This window comes from Amia ocellicauda, chromosome 21, assembly GCF_036373705.1.
Source record: "Amia ocellicauda isolate fAmiCal2 chromosome 21, fAmiCal2.hap1, whole genome shotgun sequence".
NCBI lineage: Eukaryota > Metazoa > Chordata > Actinopteri > Amiiformes > Amiidae > Amia > Amia ocellicauda.
In genome coordinates this window covers 19,804,723-19,818,815 of record NC_089870.1, presented here as the reverse complement: position 1 = coordinate 19,818,815, position 14,093 = coordinate 19,804,723, and the positions used below count along the sequence as shown (strand labels likewise).

Below are 14,093 nucleotides of genomic sequence, written 5' to 3'. Positions count from 1 at the left end.
TGTCGTATTGAAGGTGAAGCCGGGGCTGGAGAGCGCTGCGGTGTCTGCTGCCCACACTGTGCCGGTGGCGCTCGCACATGCTGCCGCCGCCTAACTGCGCTTATGGACTTGTGTGTGTGTGTGTGTTTGTGTGTGTGCGCGCGCTTTTACAAAGGTACCATTGAGGCCGAAAGCAGACTTTTACTGCCACCCAGGGCAGAACAGACACCCAAGGAAGGGCAGGGTAGAACTGGCACACAGGGCAGGGTAGGGTAGGGTAGAATTGGCACGCAGGGCAGGGTAGGGTAGAACACAGTAGAACAGACACCCAGGGAAGGGCAGGGTAGGGTACGGTAGGGTAGAACAGACACCCAGGGCATCACTCATGTCAACATTTTGAAAATACATAACATTTTAATAAAATAAGAATCCGAAACTTCTTTCAAAAGCCTATAATATAAATACAAGTGTGTCTGCGTTTATATACAAATACATACTTTACAGGAACGACAGCTTAAAAAAATCTATTTACAGAAAGTTGTGACACAGCAAACAAACGGAAAACAATGAGATAATGAGACGAGGGAGAGAAGTGAAGGCAGAGGATAACAATTAGCAACTGTATTAGAGTGACACAATTAAAGCCAAAGGCACAGTGTTGAGTGTTTTTTTGTGTCTTTTTTTTTTTTTTTTTTTCTTTTTCTCGCCTCAGTGCGTGAGCGGACGTGTGCTCGTTAAATAACGACAGAGTGCAATTAACAGAAGTTCTTTAGTGGATTTAGCGGAGTTTAGAGTCGCTCTGTTTGCGGTTTCCCCTGCGTTTAACGAGCGCCCGTCCCCGTAGGAGGGTATAAAAAGTAGAAAAACACATTCCATATTTTAGAAAAAACAATATACTAAAATGTCCTGGGTCAGCACCGGAGCTGTGAGGGAGTGAGTCTCGGCAGCAGAGAGACGGCTTTCCCACGGGGGTTGTGTCTCGAAACAAAAACGTCACACTCGGGATATGAGGATATTATAGTTGAAGTACCTTTTGATCAACAAATGGTACATTATTCAGCTTAAAATGTACAAAAAATACCAAACCGTTAATTTGACTTTAATAAAAGCCAAACGCGTGTGTGTTGTGATTGACACTGAAACGGTGTTCGATCGTGGGATGGACGGGGGACGGACTGCAGCAGCTCGTTGGTCCTGGAGGGTCCGCGGCCCCCCGAGGGTCCGGTATAAAGTGGGCAGAGATCTACAGTAACAAGAGACAGTGGGGTGCAGAGGGGCCGGGCTCTGGTATCAAGTGGGCAGCGATCTACTCGTCCACTTCCTGTTACTGTAGGTTTCCTTTCGGCCGAACGGGAATCACGGCGACGGGGAATAGAGTGTTAAACAGTAATAGCGAACGTTTCCCTTGTGTTACCCGTGCTGTAGTGTGTGCTGAAAGGAGATTTCTCTCTCGTATAAAAACGGAATCCTTTTTGTAAACGTCCCTTGCACTCTCTCTCTCTCTCGCAGGCTGCAGGGCCAGGAAGCCTTTTACCTCCAAAACCCAAAACCTTGACAATTTGCGTCATTCGGGCTCACTGCCATTAACCGGACTGGGCCGATCCTCGCCTCTCCGTCGCATTGCCTCGTGGCCCCTGGGGGCCCTGGGGGCCCGGGCGGGGTCAGAAACAGGGCAGGTGCAGCGGGCGGGACGAGTGGATGGGGTAGCCCAGTGGGGGGTCGGCGGCCTGCACGGTGAGGTTGCGCAGCAGGACGGGGTGCGCCTGGATGCTGTAGCGCTCCTCGTCGTCGTTGGTGGCGTACAGCAGCTCCCAGGACAGGTTGGCCCACTGGCCGCGCACGCCCTCCGCGTTCAGACGGCCCACCTGCACCGGCAGCTCCCGCAGTGTCAGCACCCGACCGGTGTAGGTGCCCTGCGGACGGACAGACACACGGGTCACACGCGGGTCACCACGGCACTGCGTCTCCACGCCCTGAGACAGTGAGACTGTGGGACCAAGACAGTGAGACAACGAGACAGTGGGGACTGTGGGTTCTGAGACAGTGAGACTGAGATAGGGGTGTCCGAGACAGTGAGGTCCGACACTCCAGAATACATTGCATCAGTGTCAATAGGAAGCTCTGGGCTGGTGTGGTGCATTGTGGGCCGCAGTGTCCTCCGGGGTCCTCCATGTTGTGCGCTCTGCGACTCGGGCGGCTGTGCTTACCATGGTGAGGTCGTGGCCCAGCGAGAAGAGGAAGGGCTTCTCCTGCAGCACGGCGTCCTGCCAGCCGCTGTCCGACACCAGGCCCACGTACCAGTCCCGCTCGCACTCCTCCAGCCAGCCCAGCAGCTCCTCTGGGCCCTCCAGCGGCCCCAGGCTGGCCTGGTCGAACAGCAGCTTGAAGCTGAACCTGCACAGCCAGGGAGAGGAGGGTCAGAGCGTGCTGAATCCTCCAGGCAGAGGACGGTCTGCACGGGTTTGTTTATTCCTTGCGTTTAAATTAACCTTTAATACACGTTACAGCGCCGCCAGGGCCCGGTCCGGCTCTCTAGGGTCCTTACCTGAAGGCCTTGAGGACGAGCTGGAAGAGCTGCACGTTTGTGGTCAGCCAGTCCAGGCCGGGCGTCCAGGGCACGTCCCCGCAGTACGCCCGGTACACATAGCTGGGGCTGACGATGGTGGACTCCACGCCCAGTGTCACGCCGTAGCAGCTCAGCAGCACCTGTGCGTACAGCTCCCTGAGCACCACATCCCCCCGCAGGGCCCGCGCCACGCCCTCGGCCCGCTCCCCCTGCCCCGCCAGCGCCGGCTGGCCCAGCACCAACTGGTACCAGTCCTCCGGGAAGGCGGCGTGGAGCTGCTGCAGGCGCGGGGCAGGAAGGGGCCCGGCGCGCCACTCCCGGGGCAGGCCGAGCCGCTCGGCGTGTGGGGAGCCGAAGACCACTCTGGGCGGAGCACCGGAGCGGGACGCTTCCCCGGCCCCCCCACCCCTGTCCACTGCCGGGAGCCCCAGCGCCCTGAGGGGCCCCGCGCCGACAGAGGTCCCGAACAGACTGTGCATCTCCACCGAGCCGGGCAGGCAGGTGGTGGCCCGTTCCGCCTCGCCCCCCCGCAGAGCCATGCCGGCGCCCGGCCCAAAGAGGTCGTCGTCGTCATCAGACCAGTCGTCCAGGTTGTCCGAGTTCAGACTGGAGCCGCCCCTCAGCCGCCCCGTCAAGCGGCTCTGGGCCGCGGTGACGCCGACCTCCACGCCCATCCAGGCCGGCCTGGCGCTCCTCCGGTCGTCCGCCGCCACCTCCCCGGCCTGCGAGGCGCCGTGCCGCAGCAGCACCCACAGCAGCACCCTGAGGAAGTCGTCCTTCAGCTGCCGCAGGTGCTGGTGTGAGTCGATGATGCCGGTCAGCACGTTGCGGGCGTCGGAGTACAGGCGCACGGGCAGCGCGGCGCAGGGCGTCAGCATGTTGGCAAAGTGCTTGTTCAGGCCCCAGCGGCCCGGGCCCTCGAGGGCCGCCTCGAACACCTCGTCCACACGCCGCGCCTCCGCAGTGTGGCACGAAGTCTCCTGCAGCTCCAGGCCCTGAAACACATCGGCACAAAGTCACGCACCGGCCTGACACGCCACCACACAGCCCTGCCCTGACACACACGGTACACACAGCCCCGAACACATACACAAAAATAAATGACAAAGACACATGTACCTTAATATTGAGAGAGCAGTAGCTGTAACCTCTCTCCAGAACCACGATCCACATGACCCGGTCCTGGAAGCGGCCCAGGAAGTGCGACCCCGGGGCGGGCGACCCTGAGGACACGGAGAGAGCGGGGGGGGGATGAGAAACTGGGCACACTGTGTTAGACGGGAGTCAGTCTGGCCTCGGTGCTGTGTGACACCGCAGTGTCTCTCAGCCTCACTCTCAATGTTTTCAGAGAGGTGAGACACAGGGGTACAGCACAGCACAGCTTGGGACAGGGGGGGCCCACACAGAGACACAGGGCGGACACAGGGATGGACACAGGCGGGGGGGCGGACACCGAGTGGGCAGCACTCACCTAGGGCTCCTGTGGCGAAAGCGGTGTGGAAGGCGTCTGCCAGGCTCCACTCCATCTGCTGGTAGTAGATGGAGTCGGGGCAGGAGCAGGCGGTGGTGCCCACCGGGCCGGGCCAGCTGCGCAGGGGCCGGGGGAAGCCCACCAGGAAGACGGGCAGCGTGAACAGGGGCAGCAGCGGCGCGGCCAGCAGGGCAGACAGGCCCAGCACGGCCAGCAGCACCGGCCACAGCATGCCGTTCAGCGCCAGCAGGGCGGCCGCGGACTGGCGCCGCTGCTTCTTCTCCGTCCACGAGGTCACCAGCACTGTCACCAGGAACTGCAGCTTCCAGCGCAACTGCCCCAGCCGGTCCAGCGCCAGGCCCACCTACCGCGGGGGAGACGGGGGCGAGAGGAGAGTGACACGGTGTGCCGCAGCGGAGAAGACAGACATTCTACTCAACTGCAAAAGGGAGAGAGAGGAGAGAGAGAGGGTGCTTCCTCACCAGCAGCAGCTGGATCCCAGTGCCGAGATCGTCCCACCACACCCAGTTGGCGCTCCTGGCTGTCAGCCGCACCACGGCCACCACGCACATCTGCAGCAGGGCGTCCTCGGTGCTCTGCCACACCTGCGACACGGCAGCGCACACACGGTCACATCTTGGTCACTCACTTGGCCACGTCGGTTTGATCCGCGTCCTGGAGCGATTACATCACTCAGAGGTTTCACAGACGGCTCCAAACGGACCGGACCAAACCGAACCGCCATCCCAGCACTCTGCTGGTGTGAGCAGCCCCTCGATCTGCACGACTTGACCCTTTACACTGTAACCCACTCCGAGGGACTGGAAACGGTTCCCTGGCACTGAAAGTAGCTGTAATTTGATCTATGCCGTAACGCCTGGCAGGTCACTGAGAACGACCTCATGGAGACAAACAAGGTCCCCGAGACCAAGCAAAACAAAAATCACTGCACGTTCACGTGTTTCTAAATGCCCTTGTGAACCACGATGGGTCGAATGGCCTCCTCTCGTTTGTAAACTTTCTTAAGTTGCAGAATTACTCTGCAGGTCTTATCTAGCGCCCCCGTCCCTTTACAGTGTTGCATACGGCACAGGAACTCACCACCCTGAACGCCCGAGTGAAGCCCACGCTCAGCGCGGCGCTGTGGAGCCGCTGCAGAGATTCGTCCACAGCCAGGAACGCAATCATGGCCAACGGAGACACTGCAAGACATGGGGAACGGAGCAGTGAGGATCCGAGACGTGCGCGGCTGGGACAACAACGCGTGAGACGAGCAGCGGGGAGACACCGAGACGGCTTACCCAGTCCGAGCAGCACCCTGCGCACCAAGCCCGTCCTCCGGAGCCGGCGCCGCTCCTTCTCCAATGCGTCGATGTTGCCTGTCTGCCTGGGGTACAGGGGGTTGCGGAAGACACCCCACAAGAGATAGGCACCCTGCACCTCTCCCAGCGCCCAGCTGATGACGAGGAGGCCGAGCAGGATGTAGCTGACAGTGGCCTGGAGGTCGGCGGCGGACCCCTGGATGGGCCCGACGTACACCTGCAGGAGCCCGGCCTCGGCCAGTGCGGCCAGCAGCAGGGCACCATGCAGCAGCAGCTCCCTCCAGCCCGGTGTCCAGCCCAGGGAGCGTGGCGGCCCCGAGCGCCCGTCCCCCATCCCCACCACGCCTGTCCCGCAGGGCCTCAGCAGCCCCGGCACCTGGCTGAGGTCCAGGCTGAGCAGGAAGCCGGCGGCAGTGATGAAGAGGACGACCCCCAGTGCGCTCGGGATGAAGGCGGCACACACGGCCACGGCCACCGACACCAGGAACATCAGCAGCAGCCTGTGGGGCACAAACACGCACGCAGTCAGCAGAGCACACAAAAAACAACCCTCCTGCACCAACCACACTCATACCGCATTCTACCGCAGCCCACCGCCCCGCATAGGTACCTGAGGTCGGTGGACATGGGGGAGCCGCCCAGCCCGAACACCAGCACCTGCTCCATGCCCCACAGGAACAGGGCGTCCACGGGGGACAGCACGCCCAGCGCCCACAGCAGCGGCAGGAACAGGAACACCACGTGCAGCACCTGGCTGGTCTGCTGCAGCTCTGGAGCTGTAGCCACAAACCTATGGGGCAGACAGACGGGCAGAGCATGAGGGAGGGCAGGCTGTACCATCACGGCACTGCCACTGCCGGCTTGGTGTCACCATGCACTGTAGAGAGGCCCTGCATGGCTGCCTGGTGCCACGTTGAACAGTTTACACCGAACCTGCCTCGCATGATGGGGAGAAACCCATGCCGGGCCTGTGGCTCCTGTGCCACTCACCTGTGCGCCAGGTCCACCGCGATGAAGGCAAACGCGTAGAGCGGCCGCGTCAGGGGTGTGATCTCGTAGGCATCCTGCGGCTGGAAGGTGGCCGTCTCGGTGGCCGTGTTGATGACCAGTGAGTACTCGGCGATGCACAGGGTGACCCAGCTCAGCACGAACACCGGCACGGCCGCCCCGGTGCCGCTGAACAGCGCCACCAGCCGGTCCAGCAGCAGGTACCAGGTGCCCAGCCCGCACAGAGCCCCCGCCAGGGCGGCGTGCAGCACGATGTTCGCAGCAAACTTCTTCCCGGGCACAATGAAGCGGACGGTGTCGGCACTGGCGCAGCCGGCGAACTCCACCTCCTCCTCGTCGGCCAGGATGCTGGGGGTCTGCAGCCGCTGCACGGGCACCGCCCTGCGCAGCACCCACGCGCACAGCGCCTGCACCCCCAGCGCCACGCACAGCATCAACCCCCCCGCCAGCGCGGCCGCCTGGTAGTCCTCCAGCAGCCGCAGTTGGTGCAGCAGCGTGGCCGCCCCCCCGAGCAGCCAGGGCGCCAGGAACAGGATCGCCTGGTTGGCGTAGACGTACGGTGGGGCGCAGAAGCCCAGCTTGAAGCGGGGGCCCCCCAGAACGGTCTGGGGGAACCGCTTCCAGAAGAAGTCCTGCTTATACTCATTGAGCAGTGGCACGTCCGGGCCCATCCTGATCAGCGCCAGCAGGAGGCACCAGTCATCCCGTCCACTGGGCTGCGGCCCACTGCCCCATCGCCTGCAGCACAGAGACACACGCACACAGCGCCGGTCAATAGCCAAGAAGTAAACTGTTAAACAAACTACCTAAGAGTATCGGAAATAAATCTCAGGATGTTAAAATGCTGCAATTATTACCATCTATCCAAGGCACCCAAAATTCAACAAAGTAATACACAATCCCTACAATCGCGAAAATAAGGCGTTATACAGACAAACAAAACACAAACACACGAAGTAACAGCAAAACTGCACGTATATCCTACCTTTATGTTGTCAAATAACCCAGATTGTCCTGTAGTACCATTAACACTTCAGTAATAGTTAGTTTTACGCAGTGAGTAGTGAGAGAGGACGCTAATCGTTTTTTGCACCGTTGGTCTCTTGGTGGACTTCAGTGAACCGCCCTGTGAAAGTTACACACCCACCCACGGCCTGTACAACTTGAGCCGTCCGGACTACCACAACACACTCTTACTGCTGTCAATCTCCGAAAAAATTAAACGCGAAGCTTGATATATAAACGTGTTGTTTCATATCATTGGACAAACACAAGACGGCTTTTGATGGTTAAATGTGATCCTTCTGTTCGGTTGGTTTTGGTCCGTTTCAGGGCAGGTTAACGGCTCATCCGAGTCCGTTATTAACCGTTAACTGATGCTGTAATGGAGAAGCTCCCGTTGGCTGCAGTTTGTGTTTGTTTGCAGACAAAACCCTGTCGATCATGCAAAGCAAATCTCTGCGCCCGGTCTCTCGCAGGCAGGCAGGTAGGCAGGCTGCACCTCTGCCTGGTTTCTAAGGGTGAACGTCAACAAACCAGCCGGAGCACAATAACACAACACCCCCCACACACAGCCAATGCCACCTGCAGCTAGCCAGTGAGAGAGCAAAGAAACTAAGTGCGGCTACATCCGACTTCCTCCAACTTTCTTCCTGCGCTGTTACACTGTGAAGGGGGGATGCACCGGCTCTAGTTGGGGGGCTGCTGAAAAATGATTGACACAATAATAATAATCATAATAATAATGCCACACAATCGCGCAGGTGATGATACGCCAGCGTTGTTGTGTGTGGCTGGCAGACAGCAGCCCACCCCGACCAAGACCCCCAGGCTAGCGGTGAAAGCAGCGAATGCACGCCGGGCTACACACTCACTCCTCCGCCTGCCTGCCCGCCTGCCTGCGCGTCGCTCGGTCGCTCGGTCTGCGGGAGCCGGTGAGGATTTGGCGAGATCAGCGCGATGTGCAGCGCCGGCCCCTTGTGTTTTGCGCCGCGTCCCGGAGGCGCACTTCCGCCACACTGCCGGGCTGCTGCCCTCACTCCCGCCCGCCCCGCGACCTTTCACCCGGGAAGCGCCGGCCCGCACCCCCGTCATGTGACCAGAGTCCTCCTGGCGCGTTGTTCAGAAACGTGCTGCGCGCTGGTCAGATGAGAAGAGGCCGCAGTTTTTCTGTTGTATATACATTACAGTCCAGTGTGGCACAGTATGCAGCGCATTGCAGTACAGCATCAGTAAAGTGCAGACCATTGGATTATAGCAAAACACAGTAAAATTAATGTATTCACCGTGGTAAAAACACAAAGAGTTTTCCTTCCCCAGAAGCCCACAACAGGGTGCAGCACTGTTTATGCAGTGGTCTTTTCTTTTTCAGTATTAGTATTATTTCTTGCCCGTAATGGGATGTGCCTGGACTGATTGAGTGAAAAGGCTCCCAGAATGGCCTAATGTCACATTTGACGGGGGACGGACTTGTGTCTTGTCTTGAGCGTGTACCGTGTCGCAGCCAGGGGGGTGTTATTGGGGCGTGCAGAAGCCAGTCTGCGTACAGCTGTTGCGGCAAAGGTTTGGATGTCTAGCAAAGAGCAGGGAAACCGCAAGCAAACTGCAGTGGAGGACGTTTGAACTATAGACCCTGAATCTGCTTGCTTAGGAAGGGCAACGTCCTGTTCCTGGTGGGAGCTCTGGGCAGTGTAGCATTACTTTGTCTGCGTGGACCGGTCCTCTCTGCCCTGCCAGGCGGCCCAGTACGTCCGTCAGCCCGGCCTGCTCTCACTGAGCCAGCTCTCCATCCAGCCAGCGCGCCTCTCTCTCCTGGAGCCTTCGCCCGGCCCCGTCTCGCAGCTCGGATCGCACACCAACTGGCCCGGAGTGACGTGGAACAGGTTTATTTCATAATCTGCCGATCTGACAGGCATTACAATGCACAAGTCTTAGCGTACAGATTTCCAGGCAATGAGGCAGAGAAAGACATGTGGCCTTCTTCAGCTTACAGATTGCATGTGTGAGTCACATGTCAGACAGTGTTACCCATGCTTGGGAAAGAGAGCAGTTCTCAGAACCGCTGCTCAATTCCCGACCCTCAGCGTCCTTCACACACGTGTGCTGGGCATGCAGATTTATATACGTGTATGTAAACATGTAGGTATGCATGTATTCATACTGTAAATATGACAGAAGGTTTTGGCATCTGTCAACAGATCTTCGCCTGGACGCGACTGCAACATCTGGCCACATCAATTACGGTATCAAGTATCGCTGTCGAGCAGCTTATTTGATACAATAACGGACGGCTGACGTACAGAGAGCATCCCTGTTCCTGGGGCATCCGGGTCGGCGTGATTGCGCACTGGAGCCCTGGCAGGCTCTCGGCCATTACTCTGATTACGAAAGCCGGCCGAGGCTAAGCCCTCCAGTGTAATCCCCGTGTTTACATGTGATTGCTCTTTTCACCCATTTGTTTGTGTGTCCGTTTGTGGCGGCAGAATTTTTGTGGGGGAGGACAGGTTACCGATCCAAACAAAGCGTCTTATTCGGTTTCTTGTTGTCATTGGCTCGGACCTGGGGGGTCCCTCCAACGACCTGCTCTGTCCCCGGTTCTGGGGGACAGAACAGGCCTGAGGGACTCACTTTGGCATCGATCATTTTCAAGGGTCCGTGAGGGCCCTTGAAAACGATCAACGCCAAAGTGAGTCCCGCATTTGTATTGTGACTTTATTATTAACGACAGTCCACTGTCTTTTTTATAAACAACTATAAAGCGGTTGTGTCACGAACGAGAGATGGCTCCTTCGGTGGCTCAATAACAACCCTGAAGTGCACATCGCCCTATAATATCCCGCTTAGATCAAATGTGAATAATGCGAGAGTATTATCGATTCATCTTCGGCCGAACAATAGCAATTTTCACGAGGCTTTCGCTCCGTCTTTAATTCCTCCGGCTTATGCGAGGCCAAGACGCGGCGGCTTACCCGTAATAACACGAAAAACCGCAGCTCGTCGCCGTTTTATTTTAATATCAAATGTTCTGTGTAAATCCCTGCGTTTTATTATTTTAATATTCCGCTGATGAAAGTGATTTCCCCCACCCGCCTCCCAGATGTTAATCTTAGCTGTAAAACAACCCCGAGGATCACTGGGATGTTAAGACGAAGGGTTAAATATTAACGTGAAGAAGATAAGGATCTGGGGCAGAGGAGATTACACCGCGTTTTTTTTGTTGTTTTTTTCCCCACCAATCTCGCCCCGCGTAAGACACTAAAAACACCAGACAACTCGAGCCATATTATATCTTGTAATCTCCCCCTCCAGCTCAGAGCTGGTCCTGAGTAGTTTGTGTCCATGTCGACAAGTCCAATCCCCTTACGGATGAAAATGAAGGTTTAGAAACCGGATCGGTGCGCCGGGACAGGAGTGAGACGACCTTGGCGCGGCCTGGAGGTAGGACGGGGTAGTCAGGATTAGGTTGATGCTGTATCTCCTAATCCCCCCATCTTGCGGATACCCAAAAGCACTTTCGGAAATGATGCTCAGAACATGTGGGATTGGGCCGAGGGGATCAGCACTCGTCGCCTGCCTGCCTGCCTGCCTGGCTGCTTTATCCCATCCCATTGTTCACTTCCCTGCCCGGGCACTGGGCACCACGCTCACAGCCTGGCTGAGGGCTTGTTTTTACAATCTGTCTAAAAGACGAAAAAGAAAGCAGGTCTCACTATCTAAGACACACACATGGCATTCTAAGACACTATATTTTCTTCTATCTTCCAGGCAGTGTAAGAGAAGCAAAACACAATTGGGGGGGTGGTGTATTGCCCTTGTTACACACAACCCGAATCCTCTTCACCTTGATATTTTCCTCTCAGCTCTTCCACTCAAGGGTGACTCTGCGCCGCGTCGGGGCTCGGCCAATGGGCACCAGCCGCGGCAATAACGGCTAATAAAAGATCTCCCACTTCGCGCCGGTTCATCTTCCTCCCGTAATCCAATTACGGTGGACGTTTTCCAGCGCGGCTAGGAGCGCCCGTGCCGGAGCGCCGTCTGTACTGCCCATTTCTCTCGGCGGACAGCAGCCCAGCAGATGCTCCGCTTCCCCCATTTCCTCTGAATGCAGACGCTGAGAGGAAAAACTAATTTCTCTTGTCAGCATGTCACGTCTTCCCGAGCCGCTCTCAGGCTAATTGGGCACTTTCGCCAACCAGGAAGCCTGAGGCAAATTAGACTCGTGTTTGCAAATACACCTTTTATGTTTTCTTTCCTCCCTTCAATCCACCCCCACCGCAAGAAATACAACATAGGACAATAATTACCGTGGTTGAAAAGAGAGAAATGATAGCTGTCATTGTGCCCGTTATTGCCGCCCATATCTGGAAATCACCCACGCCAACAATGGCACAATGACAGGTTTCTGAGGAGGCAATAAAACAGCATTTCTACCTCTTCTTACCCTTTCTTACCCCGGCTTTGTGTGGCCTCTGCCATTCACTCTCTCGGGGCCTAAGTGTGCCTCAAATCCAGGAATAATAAAAAGGAACAATAAATACACACGCATACACACACAAATAAACACACTCTGGGAGCCTGACCCATTTCACAATCAAATTGGGGTTTCAATCGAGATGAAATTGCAGCATCTCTCTTCTGCTCCTGCCCTCGCACCTGTTGCTCCTTTCCTGGCCGGCCCCCGAGTGACAGCGTACCGGACAGGAGGAGGGAGCGGACCCGGCCCCCACATACGCGGACCCCCGTGGCCCCCCAGCGAGGCGGTGTGTTAATCAGACAGCAGGTAGAGACGCTCATTAGCTCGGCGCTCTGCAACGAAAGACACAGCTATCAGATCAACAGAGGCCCCCTCCTCTCAGCAATTAGGACAAATGACTGTTATGGCCCCAGCGATGGGATGATTGCTACCTCCTTTCATCAGTTCTGAGCAGCCGAGAAAAAGAGAGAGGGAAAAGTAAAGGAAAAAGAAAGGAGGTCTTTAGCAGGAGTGGAGGCTGTTTGCTCTCATATCCAGCTCTTTGTTCTTGGGATTAGCGTCCGACACAAAGGGAAAGCCCCTTTCTTGCGTCGTTTTTGCTTTTTCGGGTCTGTTTAACCCTTTGATACTGGCGGCCATCTTTTACTCTGCCCTATTTCCTGCTATAGCCCCCTCCCCAGGAGGCAAGGGGAGCAGTAGAAAAAGGAAACAAACGGCAGGACAAATGGTCCACTTGGGCGTTTGCGACCTCAGGCGTGATTCGCAGCGCTTAGGCAGGACAGGAGTCTCGACCCCCACCGCCAGGCCTGCGTGTGCGCGGTGCCCGTGGGCCGACGACATCCACAGTGGAGAGTCAGGGCCCATCCTCGCACCGATACAGCGGGGGGGGAAACGAGGACCGATGGGGCAGGGCAGGCAGATGAAAACGCAACCTGTCACTTTCCATCCCATTACACCAGCTCTGAGACGAGCTCCGGGCTCCCAGGATTGACGGAGAGTCTCGCGTTGGCACTCCGGCACATCCATTATTCACCGCCTTTATGCAATTAACATTTAAAGCGCATCCGAGGCTCGGTGATAGATGTGCGGTTATGCAGATCCACACAAGCACATATACATATGTGTGCATATATGTATTCATATATATTTATCGGTATCGGCGTGTTTTTGTGTGCTTGTACACTCGGCGCCGCGCCGGGTACGAGATGGCAGAGCTGCTCTCCTCTCGCCCGTCCCTATGAATATGCATGAGGGCTGCTCTCATCAAGGGACCCTGAGAGCCGTCGAGTGACAATCTCTCCATCTCTGCTGTTTAGTGGGTCTCATCAAGCGCCATTTGTCATAATGCGGTGAAATTAATATGCACTCAGGCCGGATGCGCGCTTAGTGCCGGGATTGAGCGCAAATCGAGTGAAGTATATGCAAAAAGGTCTCTTTAAAAGACAGACGGATGCTTCTCAAGGCTCAAGCTGTATCATTAGGAAGTTCGAGGGGAATAATGAATAATCCTTGACCTTCGTGCTCTGCCGTTTGAAACACGGCCTCCTTTCAGGGAACAATTGGGACGCGTCCGCCCCAGCGCACCTGCTGTTGCTCCCCCGATCCTAAAGCCTTCCTTCATATTCAACTGATAATAAATAAGATAGTTCATGCCTGCAGTTACTGAAAAATAGGCGGCTCAGCAGATACATTCTCAACAGCACAGGCTATTCAAAGGAACTTAGATAATAGTCAGTTGTGGGCGACACCTGGCAGATGAACTTCAATGTGGACAAGTGCAAGGTAATACACGCAGGTAACAAACATGTCCACTATAATTACACTATGGGAGGAATAGAAATAGATTAAGTATTGCATGAGAAAGACCTAGGAGTCTATGTGGACTCCTCACTTTCTCCATCCAAGCAATGTGTGAAGCAATAAAAAAGGCAAACACAATGCTAGGGTATATTGAAGGGAATGTCCTACTGAGAGACTGAGGAACTGAACCTTTCCACCCTGGAACAGAGGAGACTACATGGGGACTTGATCCAAGTCTTCAAAATCATGAAAGGCATCGAGCACATCAAACCAGAGGAGCTTTTCCAGATCAGCAGGGACACACGCACCCGGGGACACAAATGGAAATTGGGCTTCAAGGCATTCAAGACAGAAAACAGGAGACACTTCTTCACACAGAGAGGCGTCACAATCTGAACAAACTCCCCAGCGATGTGGCTGAAGAGACAATTTGGGAACATTCAAAAACAGATTGGATAGGATCCTCGATCACTT

General features: G+C 56.2%; 1 protein-coding gene across 2 annotated transcripts; it reads right to left on the bottom strand.

The window, feature by feature from the left end:
* Positions 1–369: 369 nt before the first annotated feature.
* Positions 370–8,363, bottom strand: pcnx4 (pecanex 4). Of its 2 annotated transcripts, none has more exons than XM_066694772.1 (11): positions 7,332–8,363; positions 6,329–7,084; positions 5,949–6,128; positions 5,318–5,838; positions 5,118–5,218; positions 4,499–4,621; positions 4,017–4,380; positions 3,665–3,768; positions 2,525–3,540; positions 2,187–2,373; positions 370–1,892 (listed from the first exon to the last, which is right to left on the bottom strand). In XM_066694772.1, exons 2-11 carry the CDS (start codon positions 7,015–7,017, stop codon positions 1,641–1,643), a joined length of 3,537 nt encoding a protein of 1,178 aa, XP_066550869.1. In that variant the 5' UTR covers positions 7,018–7,084; positions 7,332–8,363; the 3' UTR covers positions 370–1,640. The 2 variants fall into 2 exon arrangements, with proteins under 2 accessions (XP_066550869.1, XP_066550870.1); XM_066694773.1 differs by having other exon boundaries at positions 8,221–8,363.
* Between the last annotated feature and the right edge of the window lie 5,730 nt (positions 8,364–14,093).